Genomic DNA, 23,106 nt, shown 5'->3' on the forward strand with positions numbered 1-23,106 from the left:
TAACATGAACTATTAAGTGAGATGTGCTTGAATTTACTGGAACATTTTTGGATTGCAGGCACATCTTCCTGTTTGACGCTGCGGTCATTGTTTGTAAGCGGCGAGGAGACAACTACGAGATGAAAGAAGTGATCGACTTGCACCTCTTCAAAGTCACCAACAATCCCACGTCGGACAAAGAGAACCGAAAGGTCTGTGCACACACAGACACGAACAGTCAATAAATATGTCTAAGATGCATTTACTGAATTTGTATCATTATTAAATAGTAAACAATCGTGCTTTAGCTTTAGCTTCTTACTTTAGCTTTGCTGTTGGTGTGAGTGTGTTCACACACACACACTGGCATGTCACGTGTAGCTGACAGCAGACAGGTGTAGTGAATCGATATTAATCGAGTTGATGACAAACGTTATGTTACTGCAGGTGTAATAAAAGCTTCCCATGTGTTACACCAAACAAAACAAGAGAGAGAGAGGCCAATAGGGAAATCATTAGAGCTTTCAAATCTTGTCAACTTGCTTGACCACAGCGTGCGCTTAAATGAAAAACTACCGCAAACATATGAAGGAGAACCATTGGTATCGTAGGTGTGAAAATGCCTCCAAACCACAAACCTCTTAATGTTACCTCGCTATGTGAGCTCTCCCACTAACACGTGGTGCATTGCTGCTTAGCAAACACAGAATACAGAACTGACGAATAGATCGGCCCCCTTTTGTCAGAGACTGTATCAAGCTTTGTGAGTCTGGACTGAACCAGTATCTGATCCAAATATTGAATTGGTAAATCACTAGCAATGAGCTGAACCTGGATCTATATGGGCATCTGCTGCAGGCGCAACACAGTCACAAAGTGCAGAAATTACAGCTTGTAAAGCAGTGTGGCTCTAATGATTTCAAGAAATCTGAATAAGAAAAGCTTTCACAGAGTGGAAAGCTGAAGGGCCCATAAAGAGCTGATGTGGGATCCTAGTCTAGCTGTCACAGGGCAAGAGGCAGGGTGCACACTGGACAGGTCACCACTCTGTCACAGGGCTAACGCAGAGAGCGAGGCAGCTGCATGCTCACATGCACAACCTTGCACTGTTTCCTGTTAAAAGGGTGTTTTTCCTTCCCACTGTCACCAAGTACCTGCTCACAGGGGGTCATCTGATTATTGTAGGTTCTTTACCTTACAAAATAAAGTGTCTTGAGGCAACTGTTGAACTAAATTGAATGAATAGTGTTGGATGAAGGCACAGAGCGAACGTGCAAACTTCACACAGAAAGGCTCCAGCCAGTGGATTCAAACCCAGGCCCTTCTTTGGCATCAGCCATACTTTTCTAAAATCTTTGAACAATAATAATAAAAGTATGTGGTTATAAATAGGGACAAGAGGTAAACGTGATTTTAAATGAGGTTTTTGCAGAGCCAAAATAACACCGGGCTGTTTTGTTGCAGACATTCGGATTTGTCATGTCTCAATAAAACACAGGTAACTGAGAATCTTTGTACGCATGACTCTATACTACATAATGTTAATTAATACTATTAGATGTTAGGTGTACTTATGCTTGACAGGCGTTCAGTGTAAGAAAGAGCTGGCTGTTGAATGACCTCCAGTAGTGTTTAATGGTATTTGAGAAGCAGTTAAATATCAGGTCAGGGAACTGGGAAAGTGAACAAATACATAGAAGAACTGTGCATCACATCACATATACCAATCACTCAGGAGTAATACAGTAAACACAATGGTGCATCAATATTGAGAAGATGTGTTCAGATTTTATTATGTAAAGACATGAGGAATTTTATAATGTTGTAGAACATGGCCAGGCGCGGACCCCCCCACACTGCTCATGAATAAGTCTCTCAGGTGAATTCAGCTAGCATGTACCTGCCAAGGAACATGCTTTTCTACTTTCAGGAAAGATATTGGCATTTCTCAGTCCTTTTTTTTCTTTTTGTTTTATCTTTCTTTGGTTCCAAAAGAAGTAACTCTATTCCACTTTTGGCAAGGCCACAGTGGTGATGTTGTACCACAGACACGCGGAAACATTAGCCACAATTCAATCAAGCTGTCAAAAATGAACCAACGCTGGCATTTTCTGTCTCTACCAGCCGCACAGGGTTTATTCCTCACAGCTGCACAAAAACAAGCGTGTTAAGCGCTTTAAAAACTGGTTGATTAGGCTGGAGACTGACTTGTGGAAGAAAATGTCAGTCAACTTCTTTGACCTGACACATCACAGCTGACAGAGAAGTATGATTGTGACTAAGTCCCGTTGAAGCCGCACTGATCCGCTTCATTAACTGAATAAGAAAATATGCCCTGAACATTTAGCTTTTAATTTTATGGCGTGTTATCATCTTTCAGAAAGCAATAACCCACTTTAAGCTGTGAGTTACAGTGATTTTATAACAGCTAAAAAGAGCTTTAGATGACATTTAATTTCACCCAGGGCTCCGTGCCATCGAGTCTGTCCTAGCTCGACTTCATTCTACATTGTGGCTTTTCTGCTGCTGTAATAGACGACGTGAAAAAGTAATAAAATAATAACAAAACTTGCTTATTATTGTGCTGTAAAACAAAACAGAACAAAACAACAATCTGATATAACAACCAGTCAGCTATAATGGAGGCAAGTCTTGCACTGTTGAGCCCATTATCGCCTCTTTACGACTGAGTCAGCAAAGCTCCGAAACCGCGTTGGACTCCTGACAAACCAATTAACAGCGCTAGTTCTGCATAATGAGGCGCCATAACAATTTATCAGTTAAATGCGAGTTCACAAAATTGACTCAACTTGCTTCTTCACAGCTATTTTCTAACCACCTGTAACAGCAACCTCTCCGCCCTGGTGCTGCCGTCTGTGCCGCGAGTCCCTGAATGTGCTGCTTAAATAGGTTCTGTGCAAAAAATCTTTCCAGCTCGCGACATAAACAATGAAATAATCAGCTGCAAAGAATCTTTCTTAAATAATTTGGTGCACGCTTATTCCAGCACATGTTTTACATTGTCTTGTTCATTTGCAAGGATCACACTGACACAGTGTCAGACTACAGCAGTCTGCCTCCTCCCAGATGGTGTTATCATTAAACCTCGCTTTGGGCCTGACTACACACAAACACACGGTGAATACTAAATGCCAAGTGGGGGAAATATTGCCAATCATAATGAGGAATGATATCTAAGGCGTTCCAAGAAACAGTGATTTGGGTAATAATGATGCTGTAAATAGCAGACATTAGGAAGCTTAGACCCATATGGGTTTATATGGTTATATTTTATGAAACTTACAGCCAACTCTGCGTCATTCACCTCTGACTTGATGGATATAAAGCAGTTTGTTTGATTACATATTTATGTTTGAGATGATGGAGGTGACAGTGGTGTCTGAGGGAAGTGGCAATAAGAACCTCCATCAAACCAGCGGCATTTATGTGCAAGTCATCTGGAGGTAAAAGAGTCTTAAACTCCTTTAACTCATAAGCCAAATGCAAACAACAATAAGAAAACTTTTGCCAAATTACCGTCATTGTGCGGAAGCCAACTTCTCAATGCTATAGCCTACGGTTTTGTAGCAAATAATCAAAGCTCAAATAATTACATGCAGGGCGTCACAAACATTCAGAACAACTGCCGCCTCAAGGTGCTTTATATTGTAAGGTAAAGACCATCGATAATACAGAGAAAACCCCAACAACTTGACCACCCCCTGTGAGCAAGTGCTGGGTGACAGTGGGAAGGAAAAACTCCCTTTTAACAGGAAGAAACCTCAAGCTAAACCAGGATCAGGGAGTGACCTGTTGGGGGTGGGAAGGACAAAAGATGCTCAGGAGGGGGAGCTGGGGTTCAGGAGGCAGCACGGGTTGCCTCTTAACTAAAGGGTCGGTTATTTGATCCCTGGCTACGACTAACTGCATCGCTTCCAGTAGATCCAACACGTGTGAATCTTAGACAGAGCACATAAAAAGGCTCTGTGATTGGATTTGTAGCCACAATTTCTTGAGTGCTCAGCTAAAATCAAAAAGTGCTACATTAATACCAGACTAGTCTTTTAGGTCATTGTTTGAGGGCAAATTTGGCCCCAAATGCCATGTGTTTCAAATGAAAAATGTTAAAAAAAAAACATCCATATGATTACTGTCCCAAATGTTGACTTTATAAAGGTAGCAGCTAAAAAATTCCTTTACTTGTTATTGACAACTAGTACAGAGTTCAAATTAGGCTGGATTATGTCTCAAAAGGGTAAATGCTAATGCTAATGATGCTAATGACGCTAATGACGCTTAGCATCTTCTGAGTGTGTAAACAGCTAGTTGTAAGGAAAGATTACTGCTTTACTGTCAACATTACTGTTGGACAATATTCCCTCAATATTGTATCAAGATGTTTTTTAATGAAATTTGCAATAATGCAATTTTTGATAATACAGAAGGTTTTTGTAGTTGCTCCCTTTCTAGATGCTAAATTGTTGTGAGGCTGGGATGCAGCTCTCACTCTCAGACATGTTTGGGCTTGTCTCGTTGTATAAACATGTGAGTGGCTATATCATTAATATCACAGTGTTACATCTTTTTGTCACATAAAAATGCCCAAAACACTGTCAAATAATACAGTATATTGCTTTTCGCAAAAAAATTGCCTATTACATGTTTAATTATAAGTCAGTGTGTTGTAGCTGGCACTTTGCTAATTATCATAGGTGTTTCTGTCTTTAATGGAGTGTTTCCGGGAGTACGGGGGAAAAAATAAAGAGTGAATTTTGAATATGTTTCATGAGTATCGAGTAGATCTACTCATGTATTAATGTAGCAATGACTTTTGAGTACTCATGGGTCTGAACTCCACCACCAGTTAGTCTCTAGCATTTTATAATCTTTCTGAAATACCACAGTTCACTCTCGACATTGATTCACATGACAAAGATATAAGCATGGGTCAAAATAATTGATATTTTGGCAAGATCCACAAAGAAATATTTGACATTATAAGCCTTGGTGTGTAATCCCTTTGAATGCCAAGCAAAAGCATAGGAACTGACAGAAAGACAGACAAGCACCTCCTGCTTCTCTTTACAAATTGGTAGCTAGATGATATCTTTGCTGAGTGCAAGTGTTGGTGTCCACTGGGAATGCTTCTGTAGAGCGCTGCTTTCCTTTTCTCTTTTCATTCAATAGAGAAGATGAGCCGCTGTGCTTCGCTGACAGCGCTGTGAGTTTGGCTTGTTTTTAGCTTTCAGAGCTGAGTGCTACAAGTTCAAAACCACAACTGCGAGTCATAAAAAGTGCATCTCTCGAGCATCTGTCTTGTAATGTTGTCTAAAAAAACCCAGATGCCTGTGTTGACAGAGAGGCTAATGGACTAATATTTAGCCTTTGAAGTGGATAATGGTAACAGATTACAGGCCCGTTCACTACTTGGGTCTGTGCATGCAGTCTGATGCCTAGCAGTTATATGGCACAGCCACCTCGCACTCATTTTCTCCTTCACGCTCTGCCTCGATGTTTTGTCTCTTTCTGTCATTTCTTCTGCCCTCCAACCCTTCAGCCTTTGTGTTTGCTCTCCCTGAGGCATCCCTCTTTCATTTTGCATCTCTTTGTCTCCATCTGTCTCCCTGCATCCTGTCTCATTCGGCTCTCTCTCGCTCTGTTTGTCTTTCTCCGAAAGCCTCCGTTTTTTTATTTGGCATTGTTGCACCTTGTGAGTCAAGTGTTTTTCTTTTTCTCTGTTGCAGTGGTCCTACGGATTCTACCTCACTCATAACCAGGGCCAGAGCGGCTTTGAGTTCTTTTTCAAGACCAAAGACCTGAAAAAGAAGTGGTTGGAACAGTTCAGCATGGCTATGTGAGTGAGCAGCTGCGTCACAAGAATGTCAGGACATCAAAATGCCGAGCGCTTTTAGTCCTGTTATTCAAGTTAGGCCACTTGATTTATGAGGAACTTTGTCTCCATCTCCATTTATGAGGAACTTGACACCGTGACACAAAGATGAACAGACGATAGTGTGCGCTAACACGAAACTTTATACTCAGAAAGCTTAACTTGGATGCGTTTCATTAAAACATCAGGTGTCAACCGCATCAACCACCCTTCACCCTGAAATGCATTCATATTTACCCAAAGTGACAAACTGGTTCCAAGAAAGTCAAATTAGTGCTTCACTTGTAGAGCCAAGAAAAAAGACGCAACCAGCTGTATTCTCTGATTCACAATTAGATAATATACTAGGAAGGGCAGTATTACATTATTACATGAAGAAGCAGACTTTATTTTCATATGGAGTCTTATCCCATCACGCAGTACACACAGTTACTTTCATATTTCATTATAATCATTGAAATGCAGCCACACAAGCACACTAGCTGCTGCATACTTCAGTCTAAGTGAAGATGGTTTGGGAGGACTGTGAAGCCCACGTGAAACACGAGTTACAGTAATCTGTATGTAGACCTCTGCATCATTAGTGTAAAAAATGAACAATACATTTAAAATAATAAATTGCACAAAGTGTCAGATATAGCAAAAATTATTAAAACTTACAATTAAAACCCACATGTGCAAATTAATATTTAATTTAATTTAATTTTTTTAGTTTGTCAGAAGGTTAAATAAACAGTTGACATTTAAAAAACAAAGAATTTTATGACATTTACAGTATTTCGTGATTCAGACTTTAAAGTGGGTGTAATAAAATCTCCAATTGGCTGATTCAGATTTTTTGCAGCTTCTCAGATGTAAGATACAGGACTGGATGGATTCAGAGATGTTATGTTTAAAATTCAAATGCTGTTAAACAATAATACCAAGATTGTTAGTAGAAGATGTGATTCGGGGCCGACACAAGAATATCAGATGCAGAGGTGCCGAAAGTACAGATAGCTCTGTACTTAAGTAGAAGTACAGATGCTACTATTGGAAAATACTCCACTAAAATTTGAAGTACTGATTCAACTTCTTTACTCAAGTAAAAGTGAAAACTTTGAGTATTTTCTATGCAATCAAAGTAAGAAAGTAAAAAGTAGCTCTTTCGAGGACATTTATACCTGATGTTTTTGTGCAAAGCTAACTGAACCTTGTGGTATATTGATGTACCGTATTTACCGCACTATAAGGCTCACCAGATTATAAGGCGCACTGTTGAAGACTGGCTCTGTTTTCATACATAAGGCGCATCATATTATAAGACGCATTAAGACAAACAAAAAATAACGCGACCTTTATTAAGCTCATTCACAGTAACTCTTAACACTGTTAAGCTGTAACACATTAAATATTGAAAAATACACTTTTTCCAGTACGGTACATTCAACTTCCACAATTCCCTCAAACTCTTCACCTTCCGTGTCCGAGTTACGGTAAACAGCTGGGCAATTTCGGCATCAAGCATGCCCGGATCCCTCTCACACCGGATTAAAAGGCGTTTAAAGTGCATTCAGCAGAATAAAACAATCGGATGAGTTAAAATTTAACCAACTCATTCACAGTAACTATTAACATTGTTGAGCTGTTAAACATCAAATATTGAACAATACACTTACATTTCCAGTACATTCAACTTCCACAAATCCATCAAACTCTTCACCTTCAGTGTCTGAGTTAAACAGCTGGGCAATTTCGGCATCAAGCATGCCCGGATCCCTCTCATCATTATCCGAATCAGTCTCGTTGCTGTTACTTAGCTGTTCAGTGATTATTCCAGCCTTTGTGAAAGCTCGGACGACACTTGAGACTGATACCTTAGCCCAAGCAGCCACGATCCATTGGCAGATAGTGGCGTAACTCGCTCGGCGTTGCCTCCCTGTCTTGGTGAATGTGTGTTCGCCTTCTGTCATCCAATGCTCCCACGCAGCTCGTAATTTAACTTTGAACGACCTGTTGATACCAATATCTAGTGGTTGGAGTTCTTTGGTTAATCCACCCGGAATGACGGCAAGCTCCGAATTAGTTTGCTTCACTTGGGTTTTGACAGCCTCGGTGAGATGGGCGCGCATGGAGTCGTAGATCAAAAGAGACGGAGATTTGTGGAAAAAGCCATCCGGTCTCTTGACATAAACTTCCCTCAGCCACTCGCTCATTTTCTCTTCGTCCATCCAGCCCTTTGAGTTAGCCTTGATGATGACGCCAGCCGGAAACTTTTCTTTTGGCAAAGTCTTCCTCTTGAAAATGACCATGGGTGGTAGTTTCTGGCCATTAGCTTGGCAGCCCAGAACTACAGTGAAGGATGACTTCTCGTTCCCTGTGGTGCGTATAGATACCGTACTGGTCCCTGTTTTCTCGACAGTACGGTTCACGGGGATGTCAAAGGTGAGAGGGACCTCGTCCATGTTAGTGATGTGTTCTGGCCGGATCTTCTTTTCAGTGATCTTATTCTGGCAGTACGTGCGGAAAATGGCCAACTTTTCTTTGTAATCGTTTGGCAGTTTCTGTGAGACAGTAGTTCTTGTGCGGATTGAGAGATTATGCCTTTTCATAAAACGGAAGCACCAAGAATGTCCCCCTCGAAAGTCGTTGATCTGCATGTCACGTGCTACCGCTGTTGCCTTGAGTCGAATAGAGATTGTAGAGACACTTCTACCTGCTGTTCTCTGTTCAATAACCCACTGTTCAATTTTGTCCTCTAACTGCGGCCATCGCGCCTTGTTCCCTCGGAAACTCCTTTTGGTCTTCTTTACTTGTTTTAGGTCATCTTTTTGCTTCCTCCACTTGCGCACCATGGACTCATTAATGCTGAATTGTCTGGCAGCTGCTCTATTTCCATTCTCTTCTGCATAACTAATTGCTCGAAGTTTAAAATCAGCTTCGTAAGCGTGTCTCTTCGCGGGTGCCATTTTGGAGTCGTTATACACACACAACACGGTAATGTTGTGTTGAAGCACAGTACGTATTACTCCGCGAGGCTCCTGGCAACGGTAACCGTAATGCTCCAAAAAGTGGCACTAAAAATCTTTTTTTGACAGATTTTTGAGCATAGAGTGCCACATAAAACCTGTTCGAGGTCAGTAAGCACAAACCAAAATTCATACATAAGGCGCACCAGATTATAAGGCGCACTGTCGATTTTTGTGAAGATTTAAGGATTTTACGTGCGCCTTATAGTGCGGTAAATACGGTAATAATAAATAATATTAGTAGATACATTTCAATTCTAATAAATGTACTCGGCTTGAATCAGTTAAGTAGAAAATGAGCAGAGAAAAGGAAAGAAAGTCAAAAATAGCTCTATTTTCTGTTGTGTACTTGCATGTCTTTATCTGTAAACAGGAAAATGAGTAAATCTGGTGATTCATACACAAACAGGATCGCCTGTCATGTGTTACTGTTTAGGCTCAAATCCATTTAATAATGACTCCCCTCAATGTCAAAGCAAAAGTAACGAGCCCGTTTTGAAAATGTAAGGAGTAGAAGTACAGTTATTTGCTTCAAAATGTAGGGAGTGAAAGTAAAAGTACAGACACCTGATAATTCTCCTGAAGTACAATAATGAAGTATTTGTACTTTGTTACTTCCCACCTCTGCTGAGATGGAGTAAAAGTTGAAATCTGTAATTATTCCAATTATTATTCCAATCTGTTATAAAAACTTTTTTTTAAATCACTGACGTTGTTGTGATTGTTTTGATCGTCAGAACAGCAAAATTAGGCGGTGCCACTGCTGTTAGGTAGATGGGAGACTGCATATAGGAGAGGAGCTGGTGAAGACAGCTAGTTATTGTTATATATTATGACGTGTCTGTCACATAAGTATAAGTGACAATATACAGTGACAACTTCACACACTGACTCTTGGCCAAGAACCCCATCTCAGCATACTTAAACACAAGCAGAACCCCTGCACAGTGATGTGCCTTTTTAGGGCCGATTTTCATTGTGTGAAAGAATAAAATAGAAAAATCCTGCAGAAATCTTCTTGGTATCACTTGACCTTTACTGTTTTATCTGACTTTTCCTTTTTTGTTGCATTTGGGACTCCAGTTGAACTCTGTTGGAGTCACTGCACGCTGACAGATGATGCTAAAAGGGCCTACCCAGTGCCTTACAATGTGAAACCTGCAGGTCGTGACCAAGCATGAGTGATAGTCCTGCACAATGATGCGATAATGCACAGTGTAACAGCACGGGGCTCAAACATGAAATAAAGCTGTGATTCTGTTAATCAGGATTATTGTAATTTTATTTGTCGAGACCAAGAGGTGCACCAGAATCCCTCTTTCAAAACGGAGAAAGAAAAACACTGAGGGCAGAGGCTTAGACAGGGAAGTATTACAGTGCAGGACAGTGTTATATTTAGTGAAGTTTTGGGCACCAACACTGATGAAATGAATATGACATCTACAGAGCCACAGAGGAGATTATACAGATGTTTTCACACACTAACTGGTTTTCCTCCAGCTGAGTAAACATGTGTAAATATATTACATAAATATACGAAGTATTTGATCAGTGTTAGTGGTGCTGACTTTATGTGAGTATTTATCTGCCAAATCAGACATGCGGCGCTACCTGCTGTGGTGACCCCTTGTGAATAAGTGAGCAGCTGAAAGTGGCTTTAAAGTGTAAAAGACCAACACCCCCTCAGAAGTGTGGAGGGCCACGAGTGCCAAAATGAATTAACTAAATACATAATTAAATATAATTAAATGTGTAATTAATTAATTAATTAATTAATTAATTAATTAATTAATATAGTAATTAATAGTAGCAGAGATGACAAAAGTACAGACATTTTCCTCTGTAGGACAGATGCCAACAACTTATGGACACCTCAGTCCTGTTGTTGTGCCAATAAAACAAACAAAGAAAAAATCCTGCCCATGTTAACTCCTGACTATGGCGCATGGTTTTGCCTCTTTTATCTCTTTTTATGCGACATGCTCTGGTGATTAATACACGAACAGGATTTCCTTTCATGTGTTACTAAATGCTCATAGTGACGTGAAATAATAACTCCCCTCAAACACGCCATGACCATTGATCAAAGACCACTGATCAATGGCCATGAGTACCATTCACAGAGAGTTGGGGAATGGCTGCAGTCACAGCATTGTAAGATGGTGAAAGACGTACCCTTAGGCCCCCTCCTCGATTCAGAGATGGTCTTTCCCTTTTCACATTCATCCTTATCACTGAAAGAGTGTCCACTGGTCTATAGGTGTAAATCACCTTTTGGGAATTACTTACCTGGATGACTGAGCATGCATCAAGATATTTAAATAATAATATATGTATTTATCTCTAATTAATTATTGACAGATTTAAATATTAAAAATTTTTTTTTTTTAAATTTACTTCATTTTGGCACTCTTGGCCTTTCATACAGAAGCAGTATCAGTTTTATTATCATTAAATAAACATTAGTGTCATTAAATCTGTGGATTACTACATTTTCCTATAGATCGATGGCATAGGGCAGCTGTTATTGTATTAGTTTGTTGTTACACTTCTCACTGTAGTGAGTTGACAACAGTCTGCTTCTCCTGCAGGCTCTGCCTCAATTAAAACATAAAAATTAAAAAAAAAAAGACAACAATAGGACAAAATCTGTGAAATAACATCTTCAAGAAGGCATCAGGAAGTGAGGATCAAAAACATGAAGTGTTGTGTGATGTGAAACTGAGAAAACTGGAGCTTTGGTTGATTAATATTTGGGGCTCAGCTAACGAGCTATGAGACTTGAGAGGCGTTGCCAAACAGCGACGCGCTCCCACGGCGATGCTTAATAGATGATCTGTGAACAGTTGTTTTCTTACTCGCTGCCTTTGTGTCCAAACCACCCAGAATTTACTGCTTGACTAAGATTTAGCAGCCACGAGAGGTGGTCACACCGTGTATGTACCGAAGCAGGGAAATGAAAATTCAACATAAACCTTTGCTTGAACAGCACACAGTAAGGGCTCTATCCTTGAAGATAAATTCAAATGAAGTCACACTGTGAGTTTATAAGTCTTTAAAATCGAGGCTCCCTTTCAAGGCAGGTTTACGCTGCACAATGTTGCACTGGATAGCTTTACAAGCTTCGAATCGAAGAAAAAATGAAGCTGTGCAAATGTTTTTACAATGACACAGTTACAAATTTCATCTATTTTAAATTCTGTATTTTTCAAGCAGACCTCCTTCTTCTGGTACACAATTTCTAGCCAGTGACAGTGTTGATCTCAGAGCTGATGTCTTGGTTGACCCGGGTACAGAAGAGAAGACAGCACTGAAATTCCCCTTTCTGCTATTTTATTCTGTCTCAGCCCTGTTTGTCCTGTTTTCCACTGAGCATGTTGTAGCCCATTACCTTAGTCTGAGATTAAGCACTTGTACATAACAACCTAAATTCTCATGTAAACACTTATGCCGAAAACAAAGAGATGACCTCTGGAAGATAAATATATGGACAAAGCTGAGACATGTCTTTCTTTTCTTGTTTCCTTTTTGCTTTCCTCCGTACTCCCACCCATGCAACCATGTCCCAAGGGGCCGAGAACACCTCCCGTGTTCATTCCTAGTAGACCTTGGCTGTGTGCTTGCAATTCTCTCCTTCCCACTTCAAAGAAGCGTGTCAGGGAAATGTTGCTGTAGCCATGGAGGAGTTTGTTGGCTGCAATTATAAGTGGGGGAAAAAAATGTACTTTTTTGTTCTTTGAAATTGACATTTTCATCAAAGAGCGCAGCTGATTGGAAAGTGTAACAAATAGGGGAGCAAGCAAGAATTAATTTTCATTCACTAATTGACTGAAGAGTGGTCATTGTATATTATAGTTTGATTTTTGCTAATCAGGTACATCCATAACTTGTAGGCTTAGAGTTAAACAAAAGTTTGTTGTTCAGTACTGTGCAAAAGTCTTGAGCTACCCCTCTTTTTTTAATTCCATGGAGTCGCACTTCCTTATTATTATTTTTTTTAAAATTGTGATTCCAGACACCTCAGCAAATAATCAATTTTAATGGTATCTTTAGCACTTTGTAACTAGCATCCTACACGTAACTTGTTCCCATTTTTTTGTTGAATCTATGAAAAATGCCAAAGATTACACAGTTTGACAGGAATAAAACGGTAATTTTGTAACAACAAGCTAATTCCCAAAGAGCTATTAGCCAAAGACTTGCATCTCTGCATGGTGTGCAGTCTACCCTCAAAAAAGTTGAGGAAATTAGACAAGTGGAGAACAAAAAATTAGAGATAGAGGTCTTCCACTTCAGTAGCAAACAGTATCTAAAGAAACAGATAAATAATGTTTAGAAATGTGGAAAAAAACTGAAGTAGGCTGCGCTATGCCAAATTTGATAAGAACATGACTGAAAATCTTTTGCAAAAGCTCTTAATTTGAAACTTTTGGTTCAAACTATTGAATGTATGGAGGAGGTCAGTAGTGAGGTACAATAGTTAGTATCTAGAACAATCTGTAGCAATCTGGTGGACGCTCTGTCATGGGTTGAGGCTGTATTCAGGCAGTGGCGCTGGAGGTCTTTCAAAATTGATAGAATTTTGAACTCAGTGTTTTCAGATTTTGATCCACCAATACAATACAATGACATCTGGAGAGCCTCTGATTGGCAGTGGCTCAGTTTTTCAGCATAGCAATGATCCCAAACACACTGCCAATACAGTAAAAACATACCAAGATAGAAAAAACCCACATAATTGGACACTATCAGCCTTTATACATGTTAGTCCTGACCCAGGATAACATTTATAAAGAAAACAGAATGGGTTTAGGATTGAGCCCTGGGGGACTCCACGTATGAAGGGGTGCAGATGAGGTTGTTAATATGAATTCTAAGTAAGTGCAATGTATGATGAAAACCAGTGATGCCATCTCATTTCTGTAATCTGTTAGTAAGAATGGAATGATCAGTGGTGTCAAAAGCTGCAGTTTAGCATTACATTAGTGCCCGATGTGCCTGGTTTATACGGAGTAAATTGAGATGTCTGTGAATCTAGTGTTTATCGTGCATCGTATCTCTTTTAGATCCAACATTCGGCCAGAGAATGCGACCAACAACCACCATGAATTTCGTATGCACACCTTTGAAAGAATCACCTCCTGCAATTCTTGCCACATGCTGCTTAGGTAAGAGATTGCTATCCCACACACACACACACACACACACACACACACACACACACACACACACACACACACACACACACACACACACACACACACACACACACACACTGTACAAGCAGAACAAAATCTGCTTTGAGGCTATTGGCAGACATAAAGACTGAGGCGCTGTGGACCCTTTCCCTTCAGACAACTGTCAGGATTCCTTTGAAAGACCTCGGCTCTTCCTGTTCCTCTCCAGTGTACCCTAACAATCTATTCGTCACTTTGCCTTTGCCCCTCTTCTTCTCTGCACATGTGCCTTGGCTACACAAAGTTCCTTTTGAATTCACTGAATGGTATCGGCACCCAAAGGACCGCGGCTCATGGTCTCTCTCACAGTGGGAACGACTGAGTGGTCTCACCTTCCACAGACGGTGAAGAAAAATGTCTGTCACACTTCAGCACTTCTTCAAGGCAATGGATGGGGAACGGGGACAAGATTATTGCACTGTGAATATACAGAGCCATGCAGCAGATTCACCAACAGAATAATAAAAATGTCTGAAGTGTATCTTTTCTTTTTTAGGACGCTGGACTGCATCTTTTATCATACCTCAAGTTTTTCCTCTAATAGTTATTCTTCCTTTAGAGTATTGTGTTACGGCTATTGTTCCAGAGCTCTTCATTTATCTCTAGCTGTGTGTATGCATTTGAATGGAGTCACTGAGAAGTCACGTTTATCCTGTGACTGTAAGATTATTTTCTAAAACTTTAAAGTATTTCTTGAACAAGACTGGGATCTACTTTACCTTGTGTAGGGGAGAGTGTGGGTAATTGTAACACACCAAATTCCTCAAAGCAGAAAGAAGCCAGAGTGATTACACTTACTCTGCACATGCTCATTTGCATTCTGTGTCTGCCTGTGGAAGATACAGAGATTACTTTGGCAGAAATTCTCAGGGCCGAAACAAAATTTTGATGTAAGAAAGTCCATTTTTGGATCGACAGCATTTCTCTTCTGCTGCCTAATGTTTAGATGATTGTGAATTTAACCTTGCATCAATTTTATCTGTAGGTTAACGTGAGAGCAGGGGAGCTATTGTAACACTCTGGCTTCTTTCTGCGACAGACAAAGCGTGATCTCCTCGTGTTTTAGTGCTTTACATCTCAGATGTCCCTGGACTGGGACCATGGTGTACCTGTTATTATTGTAGCCGCCACCATTTGTCAAAGGCTGTCACCTTTAGTGAAAAGGCCACCAAACACTAGTTTGATTCAAGTGGGTTTGGTGTTAAAAGAGTTGAAATAATGTTGGTGTTTGCTGAGTTGCTCTTATTTGCTCTCCAAATACAAAGTTGCTTTTAAATTTCTCTTTGGTCCAGTGATTAGGATAAGAAGGCTTATTGTATTTCAGAATTTAATTTAAATGTTACTCGCAGAGCTCAAGGTTGTTTATTTGTGTCTTACACTTGTCGCTGATGTTTCTTCAGGTAGAAGGAGGGCTTAAGAGGTTACATTCGCTTTCCTGCTTCGCTCTCCAAATAAGAAAATAAGTCTTTGCTTTCATCTCGTTATGTTTTTTTAGAGTTGTCCTTCCATCCCATTCCCATTAACAGTGTGCAGCAGAAACACAGTGAAAAACGTTAGCTTGGACTCAAGCTTAAGGATAAGCACACTTGATTTTAATGATTAAAGGTCAAAGGTCAGGGTGGCCATGAAAAATTCTACACCGTGTTTTAGGAACTTGTAAAAAGATAAAATGATATTTTACATCTAAAATGGTCACGAGGAGACCGTGATCATGGTTGGTTGAATGCTGAAGTATCATAGCTTCTTTGTAGCAACATTTACATTCAAGGCCTTGTCTACTGTTAATGCTTCGTGTCAGATCAACCATGTGACCACACACATAAGATCAGCGACTGTTTTATCTGTATATCTCGATGTCCCTCTGGTGGCTTAGCCATCTGCTGAGCAATTGGCATCCTCAATCCATAGACGCTTAAAATAGGTGAGGAAGAAGTTAGTAATTGTAACAAATTTGAAACAATCTGCCCTTCAACTAAACTGGCAACTCCCCCCCAATTGTTTATGAGGCATTTCACTCAACACCCCAAATGTCACAAGTCATGTCGGTGCAAATGGAAGTAAGGTGATCGCCACAGTCCTCAGGGTTACACTATCAAGCTGCCATAAATGTCAAACTTCGCAGCACCCCTAAATGAAATGGAAAGGCAGCGCTGCAGCGTCAGTCAGTATAAATTATTTGCACAGGTCGCTTTGCAAACTATACAAACTGACAGAAAAAAAGGCAGCGAACTTTTCCACATGACACTGAATCCTTTGACCGCCTGCAAACACGCAGCTCCGATTATTTTGTTCCTCCACAAGCATTACTGCCCCTGTTTGTGACTGCCATGTATTCTTATGATGAACTTTCCTGTGTCTGCAGGGGCGTCTTTTACCAGGGCTACTGGTGCTCCAAGTGTGGTCTAGGTGCCCATAAAGAATGCCTGGGCCGTTTCGGCTGCTGTGGAAAAACAGGTAAGTTTATTGCACGACCCCAGATCGAGTCTGCAAAACTTCTGCACCACGCGACTCACAGCTGCACGTCACCGAGTGAAATGTTTTTAAGAGGAGACAGTAAATCTAATTGCACGAATAGCACTGCACCTTTATGGCCGCATTAACACGATGACAGATGACGCAAAGTGGCGCATAAAACCTGATGTACGAGTGTCTTGTGACAACTTATGGGCATGGGTGGGATTTGTTGCGGTGCGATTTGAAAAAAGAAAGCGCTGCACTGTGGCATTCTAAACAGGACGAGGGGTTGTTACTTTGCACGTGTCCTTGCGCCTCTGCACCAAGGTCATCCACGTATTCGATCGCTACTGCAGTCGCTCATTCTGAAGCTCCCTCGCTTCCCTGGCTGGTTTTGACACTTCAGAGCACCTTAAAGGCAATGTCACTGTGTGTCATTGCACATATTCCCCAAACCTAATAGTAGTTTTACTGAGGAGTTTAAGAAACTCCTGACTTTGTTATTATGCCCCTGTTGTGTATCTGTCACTCAGCTCCCTGTGCAGAAGCGCTGACAGCTCTGAGAGACATGGAGGGAAAACTTCAGACATGTGGAATCAAACAAAGGCCTTCAGAAACCCAACATGTTGTCCTTTGCGTGCGTGAGTGAGTGCGTGCGTGTCTATGCGTGTGTGTTTGTCTCAAAGTGAGCGCGAAGGGGCGAAAAACTAAATTCACTTTGTTTAAGTTTCTTTTTTAGGTTTTGAGAGTGCACGAAAAAAACTCTGCACAATATTTTTACAAGCAACTTTTACAGCCTGCACACGCTGTACCGCTGAAACAGCCTGTTGCAATTGCATGAGGGTGTGTTTGTATTCCCCGTGGCAAGCTGCCAGCTCCTGTTGGACCTGGCATCTGTCACGGTGCTATCAGGTCGCAGAGGCAATAACGCCACTGCCAGGCCCACCTGGGCACACTGTGTACCTGAGTAGATTGGGGCGACACCAGTGGCTGGGATGTTGGCTTGAATTCGCCCTCTCATTACTCCACACAGTATTCAACCTCTGCCGGTGCAGGGAATATATGCAGGGCTGTGGACCAGCATTTCATAGCACACTTATATCAAAATATTGTAAGAGATGTGGAACTTTCCTTGCAGAGGATAACTATAAGAAGAAGTGGTCCACTTCTTCTTGTAGTTATCCTATATATTATCTAGCTCTTTATTCTATTTATTTATTTATATCAATACACCAGAGGTTTTGCTACGTGTGCAAACACGCAATCACAGTGAACGAACGTTTTTGTGCTGCCTGAGTGTATCTGTCTGTGCGTGCAAGAGGGAGAGAGATAAGCCATTGTTTACTTGCATTTGTCCCTGTTATCAGCTCACTCGCTGTGATTTTGCATAACAGGTCATAGTTCACTTTAGGAACTGAGGGAGGCGTGCGTATGTGTAAACCCTGCTTGCCTGTGCACAGGTGCTTTAGGTACAGAGCGTATATTTGTGGCTTTCTGCCAGTTAGCCCGCGTGCCTGTGGAGGTATGCAATAGTTCTGTTTGCACAGGTACCAAAGTGTGTTTGCGTGTGTGCACAGGCATGCGGTTGTGTTCATGCACAGAGGGGTGTAACCCATCCCAGAGGGAGCCAATGAAAGAAACTGGTGGAGCAAAACCCACAGGTCTACCCCCCCACCCACCACACCCCACCTCCTTGCTCGCTCGCTCCTTCCCTCCCCACCCCCTGCTTCGTTACCTCCTTTATTCTGGCTGTCAGGTAGTGGCAGCGCAGCAAAACAAAGTGAGCCGCGGTCAGACATGAGCGTCCGCCTTCTCCACTAATGAGGGAGTGTTGCCTTGTACCGATGAGTGTGTGCAAGTGTTTGCGTGCACCCGCTAACCCGTCATTCACTATGCCTGTTCTCAAACTTCTTTCAGATTCCGGCTCCGTCAGAACTCAGGTGAGCTTCTGCTATGTGTGTGTGTGTGTGTGTGTGTGTATACGTGTGTGCGTCTGTCTGTGTCTGCTGTTTGTCTCCTCTCCAAAGCTTTGCTGCACTTTGAAAACTGCTCTCTCCTGCAGCTATTTGCCAAGGAGACTCCAATTGACTTTAGTTGTTGCAGCCCTGCCTGATGCCAAACTAGAATGTTTGGGGAGATTTTTTTTCGAGTTGTGTGTGCTGCTTCTGAAACTGTTTTGCACTTTACTGCTACAATGCTTACAAGTAACCCCAAGCAGGAAATTAAACTGCTTGCAGCACTTTATTTTAGTAGCATGACAGCAACTGTGGCTGTGGCTGAAACTGTACTTTGTGGCTAAGAGTTTTGTGCACTTTTGAAGTTTGTTTATTTCTGGTTCTGATTCAGAAATGCTCTTAAGCACAGGTTTAATTATTTCTGCAACTTTAAAACTTGCTCCTGGAGTCATGAGACATGAGCCTATGCCAGTCTAACCATATAAGGTCTGTATGTGGGGGTTAGCAGGCCAGATTCAATTCAACTTCACACTTAATGTGTAAAGTAGTAAGTTTCATAACTGATTTATTTTTGAAGCGTGTACAAAATGATGCAGGTTGCTTGTTTAGGTGCTTGAGATGGAGAAACTGGTGAACTTTGACCCAAAATGCATTTAATGAATACAAAAAAAATGTTGTTAGTCCGTCCCTGTAAGTCTATGTCTAACGATGTTTCTGTATGTTTACAGGGCAAAGATCGAGATCCAGGTAAGAAAATTTCACATCTCCCAACATCCCACTACCTCGCATATGCCATCTGTCCTTACTCAGGAGGGAAATTGTTCATCTTAGACAGCTATTGAGATGCACTAATACTGTCTGTCAGCCTGCTGTATACTGTAGGCTGTATAGGCTGAACAAGCTTTGTTTACTAATGTTTCACTTGATGGGTGTCACAACAGTCAAGCTATTGTTGTCGATCCATGTCAACAGTATGATGAACATAAAAACACCCTTTAAACGCAGACTTTTAGGACTTCACATAACAATCTTTTAAACTTTTGTACTGATGTGAAGATATTTTTCCAACAAACCTATTAATGGATTAGGTAAAAAAGTACAAGAGAAAACAAAAACAAGGAAAAACAAAAAATGCCTGAAAGACAAACACTAAAAATGACTTTGGCATTGTGAAAACAAAACCAAGAACAAAAACAAATGTGTTGCATTTTCATGTATTTGAAGGTACATGTGATAGTGACAAAACCAATGTCAGATACATTTTTGGCGAAAAGACACCAGATTGAAGAGAGGATAAAAGGAGAACAGACAACATAAACAGCTTCAGTTGAAATTAAAAAAATGCTAGTCCACAGAATATCCAGATAATACTGTTTAATAGCATTTTCCCAATATTATTTTTAGCACCGCACAAGTTATCGGCTCTTACTAAGATCAACCATGTCACTTCAGTTCCTGTGAGTCCGGACACAACAACTTGTTTTCTCAATAAGGTGACACAGAGTCATCTGAGCACCAGAAATAACATATTCATCCCAGTCCACCACGTAACTGTGCAGAACGTAGCGGGAAAAGAGATGTTATTGACTCGTAAATGTTCTCTAACCAATCAGAGGAGGGATCATTTTACAAAGTAGCTATGTATCAAAACAAGAGCTGAATAAGATACTTTGTAACCGTGCAATCATCACACCACACTAAAAATAAAAGATAACCCGTCGGGCTTCAAATAAAACGTCGTAAATGTGAACTATTAGACTACATGCTGGATTAAGATGAGTAAAGGCAGAAAGTGTTCTTGCATCTTCACCAATGTTTCCATCAACGTTTAAACCCAGCATCGTTTGTAGTTCCAGTGTAATTGTATTTCTGACTGTCATTCACGTCTTGTTCCTTTAGCGTCCCGACCGAGTTGCCATATAAACAAAGACAAAAACAAAAACAACCACGTCGTGTCCTCGTGAGGTTATTTTTAGTCCGTGCTGGGCTTCCTCGTGATTGCGTTCTCCCCCGACTTTACATAACGAGATCACCCAGAAAATATTTCTTAATAATTAAGTGGTTCATCAGGATTGGCAGTAGGTTTGCGTCAAATGCCGCTGGCGTGGTGTCAGCTTGTGTTTTTCCTCGAAGTAGAGGCAACCTTGCTTAGTGAAAGAAGAAGGTGCGCCAGGCAGCTGTTAAGTGGTTTTGCCATTGCAGCTCAGTCTTAATCTATAACTAAAAGAGCCTTGTTAAACTGAAGAAGACCAAACCCAGAATGCATAACTTAGCTAGCAAAGTTACTCCTGCATCTACAGTAAATGTAGCCATTGCACATATGCCTGTCTCCCTCTTTTTGATTTCTGTCTCTCAATCTTTCTGCAAAAGAACATGACTAACAACTGCACCAAGGGGCTCTAATCTCTTATAAACCTGGCTTCAACACTCATTTTTCCACCCCTCCATCCATTATGCTGCAGAAAATCATTTCTGACTGAAGACGCATTAAAATCAATAGGCGTTTGATTGCCCCAGCCCTCGGCGTTTCATAATATTTCAATGCTCCTCTCTTTGTCTATTTTCAAAGGTGCACTAACACGCTGTCCTTGTGTGGATAGGAATGCAATTCATGCCCCCGAGACTCAATTCTCCATGGCCCTGTGTCTTTAGAAGTCCTATTCAGGCAAGATCGCACATGTCAGGCTGCCAGCCACAGTGCTACAGCACTGGAACAGATCCTGAAAGAGAAGCACAACAGATAGAGATGTACAGTATTAGCTTTCAATACAATGTTGTTGACTTCTCTGTTGTTTGCCTGTAGCCCTACCTCTTTCTTCATGCTATCGCTTTATTATTAATTTATTTTGCTTTATCATAATACTCCAGAACATTATCACCTGATAAGGCAAAGAAAGATATGCACAGTTCATTTGACTGTGTTGGAAATGATACGAACCTGGGATTTGTTTGCTTGGCATGGGCGGATGCTTCATAATGACAAATTATTCAGTCTCAGTGGATAATAGGATTAATAAGGTATTGAAATCAAATAGTGCCTGCTGACAGCAAATCCAGCTTGATTGTGATGTACTCCACTTTTTAGTGCACGAGTAAACCTTACTGCTGTATATTGGAGTAAATATCTCGCCCTGGACTGGTGCAGTTTAATTGAAGAAAAATGTGCGCTCTACATGATTGAATATAGTCGGGAAAATAAGGAAGTGGGTTTTTTTTTTTTTTTTTGAGGGGTGTTACTGTATTAGTCACATCAAATTACTTTTCATCACATCTCATTAATGCGACAAGATATGTCTGACTGGAATTCAGTGAAAACTACCAGAAAACATCATTAAGCAGTAAACAGGGCTCATTGCTGCTTATCTTTTATCTGAGGGCTCGATAGCCTGCCATGCTCCATGGTGTACTGTTGCTTATCTGGAATATGATAATGAATAATGGATCGAAATGATTTGCAAGGGCAGTGCACTGCTGACAAGAGCTGCATCTGTGTGTGTGTGTGTGTGTGTGTGTGTGTGTGTGTGTGTGTGTGTGTGTGTGTGTGTGTGTGTGTGTGTGTGTACAAATGTATACTCCTCTCATTACCACCTGTAATGGGGCCATGAATAGTTTAGTAGAACAAAGACTCACTCAGACTCTCAGACTTGAGGTCACGGCATTACTTTTGATCAATTAATTTGTTTGTGTTACATAAAAGTTTCATAAAAATGATCTCACTTTAAAACAGTTGTACCTTGGTCTACAGGATTAATTATAGATCAGTCAGTATAATCAGTATTTTGTTTCCATGACGGCTAATATTTAGGTTTCCAGACTAATTTACCAGACATAGAAATGACCGTCGCTCCCTCTCAGGTTCCAACCACTAATCTGTAGACCTGTTTCTAATTCCTATAATATATCGAAAGACACGTTTGTTCACATTTTTTAGACAGTAGTTTCACTCATGCTGTCCATCTTGCAGGTCTGCCCAAGATGCTGGTAATCAGGAACTACTTTGGATCGCCAAGCCCCGCTTCAGGTCCAGCGCTCCACATCCAGACGGGTGACATCATTGAATTAATCTGCGCCGACATTCACAGCCCCTGGTGGCAGGTCAGAGGTCACGCTATCTCTTAATCACTCATTTTGCAGAACTGTAAAATGGACGCACTGTGTTTAAATCTTCAATTCCCCCCCCCTACTGTCGCTCCATCTAACCTTTATCCCCGCCTAATATTTCATAATGGTTTTAGAATAATATATGATAAGTCAGAGTTTGTAGCTACGTCCTGTTCATCTACTTCCTCATCGGTCAAATATATGTTTGTGGACATTTCATGAGTTATACCTGCGCTTTGCAAATTCCATTTCTTGCTCAGGCAAGCTGTTTGTGTGCGGAGAATTCTTGCTAACAAGCTTCATGGAAAAGTGAAATTCTAAGAAAGACGAAAACACCCACAAGCAATTATTCACACAACGCGGAACTTCTCATAAGGAAGCGACACTCCCACACAGTTGTTTTAAGCAAGCAATTATTATTATGCGAAAGCAGCACATGCGATTTAAGCCTCGCAAGAGGAGGGAAGATAAACAGTTTCTTG

General features: G+C 40.9%; 1 protein-coding gene across 2 annotated transcripts in view; it reads left to right on the forward strand.

The window, feature by feature from the left end:
• The window catches only part of LOC120736244 (guanine nucleotide exchange factor VAV3), a 92,809-nt gene that overhangs the window by 51,287 nt on the left and 18,416 nt on the right, over positions 1–23,106 (forward strand). For both annotated transcript variants that reach the window (XM_040036236.1, XM_040036237.1), the window contains exons 14-20: positions 59–191; positions 5,724–5,833; positions 13,944–14,045; positions 16,477–16,568; positions 18,486–18,508; positions 19,252–19,270; positions 22,488–22,618. In XM_040036236.1, coding sequence (XP_039892170.1) covers positions 59–191; positions 5,724–5,833; positions 13,944–14,045; positions 16,477–16,568; positions 18,486–18,508; positions 19,252–19,270; positions 22,488–22,618 — 610 coding nt within the window. The remainder of the gene's footprint in view (positions 1–58; positions 192–5,723; positions 5,834–13,943; positions 14,046–16,476; positions 16,569–18,485; positions 18,509–19,251; positions 19,271–22,487; positions 22,619–23,106) is intronic.

Source organism: Simochromis diagramma, unplaced genomic scaffold (genome assembly GCF_900408965.1).
Source record: "Simochromis diagramma unplaced genomic scaffold, fSimDia1.1 OVJJ01000271.1, whole genome shotgun sequence".
Classification (NCBI taxonomy): Eukaryota; Metazoa; Chordata; class Actinopteri; order Cichliformes; family Cichlidae; genus Simochromis; species Simochromis diagramma.